Here is a 6,000-nt window from a genome sequence, read left to right on the forward strand (position 1 = left end):
CCAGCTCATCCCCAGTCCTTATCAGTCTTCGCAGAGCTCTCTCCTCTGCCGTGCTGAGCCTTCATAAAGCCTGCCTTTTTGTGCTATTGGGGCCAGTCCCACTGGCTTACGTCTTTATGTAAAGAAGCACTTTGATAAATGCTGTTACCTATGCGAACAAAGCAGGCCTAGTTGTGATAGGAACACTGAAGAGAGCCAATGTTGGACCTCATTATTCTGAGCATTCATTTCCTCATCTGCTTTCTCATCTCTGTTGTAATCTGGTGTGGATCTAAGGTACTGTACGGCTTGCTGCGTGCCTGATAAGTTGCACTGCTCTTTGTAGCTCTTAACCCTCTTTGCAACTGGAATCTGTATGTATGTGGTTCCTCTTTGTTCTCAGTGTGTGCAACAGCTTTTTTTAGGCTGATCTTCTGTGGAATTGAGGGTAATATTGTGGCACTAGGACTTCTGAGGTGACTGGAACACAGTAGCTAATTGTAAGCAAATTTAATAGGAGGACAGGTTTTGTGATAAAAGAGGAAAACTGCCTCATGTCCTCTCCTGAGAGAGGGAGAGGCTCTTAGACATCTGAAATATGTAAAGAGAAGAAGGGAAAGGCAAAACATATCTGCTAAAAAGCCCATTTTATTATAGCTTCACAAATAAACTTTTTTTTTTTTTTTTTTTTTTTCCTTTTGCAGATGATATTTTAACTTTTTTTGTCAACCTAGATAGGTTTGTATTTCTAGACATTGTATTGTTTAAAGAGAATCAGATTTACTTGTAAATGCTACTGCTTACACATTGCATAGCTAAATAATTAAATATTTTAAAATCAGCATTACTAGATTTGTTTGCTTTAGGGGAGATAGTGACTACAGTATCGACTAAATAAGCAATGATTTGGAATTTATCTTGTCTCAGCCTCAGGTATGAGGTTTGCAACAGTTGGTGTTCGCAGTTCTGCTTCTGGTAGTGAACATGTTGGTGAAACATTATCACCAAACTCCTGTGCTTTGCTTCATGTGCATATTGTTAATCTTTTACTAAAACTTCTGTTCCTTTCATCTCATGTGTTAAATGAGCTGTGGCTTTCTCTGAGACTGGGACATCCATTCCAGATGTAGAAATCCAAACATGGACTGCTTCATAAGCTGCCTTTTTGAATTATTTTTTGTGTGTTTTAAGGATGTGGTTTTACGCAGCTCAAGCAAAGGAACAGTTGAAGCAGAGCCGGATGGTCTTGTACTAGTTGGAAAAGAAGACGACATAAAAAACTCCCAAAGAATAACTGCCAAAGTCAATGGCAGAGAAGTTGTTGTTTTCTACCATGAAGGGAAATTTCATGCTTTGGACTCTCGCTGCTACCGTAAGATATTTGCTCGTTCTTCTTAACATTGGTACAATTAAACATAACATATGCTGAATGAATTAATATTTTATTCTTCCATGTTTCAGATGAAGGAGGCCCTTTAAATCTTGGAGAAATAGAGGTATGTAAGCAAAGTAATATGCATGTGCATAGAGTCTTTTGAAATCTCAAATGCATTTTCTCTGAAAACTTTTGACTGAACATAACATTGAAAGAAAATGATATTTAAGTAAAAATAATGCTTCCTATCACACTTTTTACATTTTTTTTTTTGCTTGGTTTGTTTTTTATTTGTTTGTTTTAATCTTGGGAGACTGAAATGGTGAGATGAGGAATAGAGTGAGAATCTGATTCCCTTTGCTGTGTAAATGCATCCCATAATGGTAGAATATTATGATTAGCAGCAGTATTACAAAAGTTGCAAGGAAAACCTGGTGTTGTTCACTGTTGAGTAAAGGGCTCCAGCACCAAACAGATTGCTGGTCCAGTTTGCTACTGTAATATGGTGCTCTCAGAAGCAGAAATTTTTGTTCCTGCCAGAATAGACATGCAGATAGACATGAATCATGAATAGACATGAATCACCAGACATATTTTTTGGCCTGGAGATTCTTAAAGGAGAAGAGTCAGAATACAATTACATAATTTTTCTTTATTTTTTCCTCTTTTCAGGATATTGATGGTCAACCATGTATTGTTTGTCCTTGGCATAAGTACGTAATTACTTTGGAAACAGGAGAAGGATTATATGAAGGAATAAACCCTTTGGAGCCATCACCAACACCTCGGTGGCAGTCAAAAGGAGTAAAACAAAGGATTCACAAAGTTACAGTAAACAATGGCAACGTTTATGTGAGTCCTCCAGATTTGTCTGTAAGCTTTGACTCTGATTATTTTGCTGACAAATACAAAAATAATGGTGATTTAGCTTTGAAAAAAAAAAGCAACTCACAGGCAGCAGAGTAAATTGTAGCTAGAAAACAAAATGCTGGTGAATGTCCCTATGAAGAATCATTGTAATTAAATAAAAATGTAACATGGCTGTAAAGACTGTTCCAAGATTAAATTCTGATGTTTATATTCTGGATTCAATAATGTAGAAATTAGTAAGATAAGAAGCTCTACTTAGTTGGGGATATGACATGGCCTGTGCCATTGATTTTTTTTTTCTCTTGAATTTCAAAAAGACTTAGAGCAGAGTGTATATCATACTTTATATCTTATAAATTCTGTATTGCTATAATTATTTTAATTTTCAAGAGGGGATATAGTGTAATTTATTACTTATGAAACATTTATGAAACATTGTTTCATAAGGTAAATAGTCTGGAGTAAAGGTTATGTTTATATATTTAACAGTTTATGCTTACAATGCCTTCTGTATAAATGACAGAGAAAATTTTAACGTTTTAGATATTTGAGCAATCTGTGGATGTTTAAAAATCCAAATCTACATTTTCACAAGGAGGAGGACAACACTTGAGCGTATTTTAATGTGCTTTTTAATGCCCACTTGTGTATTGCTACCAGATTCTGTAGTATGTAGTAGCATTTATTCTCCTACTCCTCATTGAACTCTTCCGGTAGTTCATCAAATAATGTGACACATATTTGTCATGTATAACTTGTTCTTCCTGATTCTGTTGTTGGATGAGAAAGAAACTGTTGGGTTAAAAAAAAAATAAATAAAAAATAATGCATAGTTTGCATAGTTCTTGTTTATTTGTTTTTATTTATTTTAAAAAACAACGTTATATATTCACTATAAAGGGTGTGCTTTCTATTTAGAGCCAAAAGTTAGGTTTCTGCATTTGAGTTCCCTGGATAACATTAGATCTGCCCTGATAACCCTGCTCCCAGCACACCCTGTGTTGTGCTGCATGAAGAGCAGTCTGTGTTCTGGGACTCGGTGGATTTTCTTACCCAGAGCACAGAGCTCAGAGACCTTCCCTTCAGTTACAGGAATACTGCGTGAAGGTTAACATCAGCCCCAGGCTCCTGACCTGTCAGTCATGTAGTAATGTGACTGCAGCCTGCCTGTAATTTTTCATGTTGCCTTTTCTGTTGATTTGTTGGCTGTTTGCAGAAGTTCTGTCTTACATGGGTTCAGTTTCAGGATATTTGGTCTTTACTGTAAGTTTCTCTCATGTGCAGTAGGTTATCTGGCTTTTAGTGTATGGGGAGGATAAGGAAGTCTGTGTCAACATCATTGTTCATGTCAATGTATTTAAAATTAGGGAGGTGTAGGGAACTGTCAGAGAAAGACATTTGTGCCTGATTGAACACAATGAAAGAAGCAGAACACATTCTCAATTTATGTCACGGTGTGATGGATTCATCCTATTTAAACTTAGGCATTTGCTTCTGGTCATGTCTCCTTATGTTGTTTGCATGGTCAATAGGGGAGCACCTTCAAGGTGCTGTTGATCTGACCTGTGTCAGCTTTGTGTTTTAGAAGGAGTGCAGCACTGATACATGTTCTTCCTCCTCCTCTCACTGGCCATTAAATCAGGCTGTGCTGACTAGATCAGATGTAAGCGCTTACCTTCTGTCAGGTCAATCAGAGCTGATCAGCTGCTAGAAGCTTCTGTTATTTACTGACCAGTTCTTCAGTCTGGATTCTGTTGTTGTTGTATTTGTTGTTGGTTTTTATGTGTATGCGTGTGTTTTCTTTTTTCTGTTTTAAAGGAACACATAAACTTCTTACTCTTCTTGAAGTGTAGGTAGTAGGAAGGTGAGGTTGGTGGTACAGTGATACAACTGCTATGCCAAAGGACATGGAAGATACATCACTGTACACTGGCTTGGCCACATAAAGAGGGGACAGAATTTTTCTTCCCTTTCCTCCATTTTCACCCAACTAGTTTCACCTGTTATGAAACTTAAACATTGGTACCATGTACTATTGAAAGACACACATCATGTAAAAGAAAAATATGTTAAGACTTTCAGATACACTTTCACTGATTCATGTGATTGCTTAGATATTATTTTTACTTTTTTTTTTTTTTTTTTTTTTCCCAGTAGAAAGAAATTATGGATATATTAATGATAACGACTTTTATGGTATTACCAAAGACTAAAAATGTGTAGACCTTAAATGTTCAGATGCAACAGCAAGTAGCTCACAGTCTTGCCTAAGCATTGTTCAGAACTGCATCCCTGCATTGATTTCCTATCATTAATCTGTCTCACAAAGAAAAGAGAAATATATTTTGTGCTTTGGCTTGAAAATTTTCATGATGAGCCTGTGAGATGATCCAGCTCTGTGAGCTGTTTTCAAAAGCAGCTTGAATGGAATAAACATTTATTTATTTATTCTATCAGGGATCTAGCAGGGTTTTGATGTTTACACTACCATGACAGCAGTCATAGTAGCTTAAGCCTCAACCTCATGTACCATAAACCTTAATTAATAACATAATGTACCATAAACCTTAATTAGACAGTAGTACCTGTAAGGATGGGTGGCTTAATTTTTCCTTTCTACATGTAATACCTTGTTATGTCATGTCCTGTTGGCTTCATTTGGCACTGTACTTTAAATAAGGTACTGTTTCAATGTAAAAATTGATAGTAAAGTCGGGATTTAGAAGCTTATGAATGTACTCCTTAATTATGTGCAGTTTGTGAAGTGCATACACTGGTGAGAGCAGTTCTTGCAGGACTGGAGAACACACACAAAAAAATTTCTAGGATGAACAACAATTTTAAAACCATATTTTCACTGCCAAAGCCCTTTTAATAGCATTGCACAGTTCCCTCTTTTCATGCTCAATTTTGGAATGAAATGCACTCTCAAGTTTACAGCTGTAGTTTCTGCTCTGTCCAGGAAAAGTAATTCCTGTTACTACCTCTGCTATCGTACAGACGTAGGTTTAAAGAGCCAGCTCTCACCAGTTCCCAAGCATCCCATCTGCCTGCCCACTTGGCTTGGTAAGTGTTTTTGAAGGTTCTTGGAGGCAGGGAATGGAAATAATATTGATGAAGAGGTGCCTGAGCCTGTTGTTTTGTGTAGGAAAACGGGACACGTGTGCTGAGATCGCCTTTTGCTCTCAGTGCCACTGTTTCAGTGGACTGGAGTCAGTGTGAGGGACAGAGTGTCCGAGGCAAAAAGGAGGGGGAGACTGAGCAGCTGGTGGGGTGAGGTCTCTGAGCCACCCCTAGCTATGGTACCTGTGAGGGTTCTTGGCAAAAAAAAAACAGCAAATGGTTTTCTGCTGGGTCAGCAAGTTCAGTCAGCTCAGCCAGTGGTTAAATGGCACTGCACTCAGGGTGAGGGGATAAAGAGCATGAGAGGCATCAGGGAGTGTGATGCTTTATATATGCACACACACACACACATATATGTTGTTTAATAGAAGTTATTACTTCTGCCTTGCTTGCTGATAATATTCAAGACACGTGTGTACATTCTCTCTGCATTAGAATAAGAAGTGTATTTTTACCAGGGCATATTCTGAATATCCTGAAAAAAAACAGCATGCTTATTTAGTGCAAATTGCTGCGGGGAAAATGACATACTTTTAGAGCTGCAGTTTGGCCCAGAAAAGGAGGAGCAGTGCAGTGGTTGCCTTCCCCTGGCCTGGTTGTATGTCCCACAGTGTTCCTAGCACTGCAGTCTCAGCACCCAGGAGAATGCCACC

At 37.9% G+C, this 6,000-nt stretch overlaps 1 protein-coding gene across 1 annotated transcript; it reads left to right on the forward strand.

Moving 5' to 3' along the window:
• The first annotated feature begins 10 nt into the window (after positions 1-10).
• Positions 11-3,020, forward strand: RFESD (Rieske Fe-S domain containing). The gene is made up of 4 exons (XM_084304757.1): positions 11-276; positions 1,171-1,351; positions 1,441-1,475; positions 2,027-3,020. Exons 1-4 carry the CDS (start codon positions 199-201, stop codon positions 2,318-2,320), a joined length of 588 nt encoding a protein of 195 aa, XP_084160883.1. The 5' UTR covers positions 11-198; the 3' UTR covers positions 2,321-3,020.
• The last annotated feature ends 2,980 nt before the right edge of the window (positions 3,021-6,000 follow it).

Source organism: Netta rufina (genome assembly GCF_964035555.1).
Source record: "Netta rufina genome assembly, chromosome: Z".
Taxonomy (NCBI): Eukaryota; Metazoa; Chordata; class Aves; order Anseriformes; family Anatidae; genus Netta; species Netta rufina.

What these genes read in the sequence shown, in the direction of transcription:
- RFESD (XM_084304757.1), top strand. Translation starts at nt 199, where the DNA reads ATGTTGGACCTCATTATTCTGAGCATTCATTTCCTCATCTGCTTTCTC. An exon ending in TAATCTGGTGTGGATCTAAG is followed by an intron (nt 277 to 1,170) that starts GTACTGTACGGC and finishes GTGTGTTTTAAG; the next exon opens with GATGTGGTTTTACGCAGCTC. An exon ending in TAAATCTTGGAGAAATAGAG is followed by an intron (nt 1,476 to 2,026) that starts GTATGTAAGCAA and finishes TCCTCTTTTCAG; the next exon opens with GATATTGATGGTCAACCATG.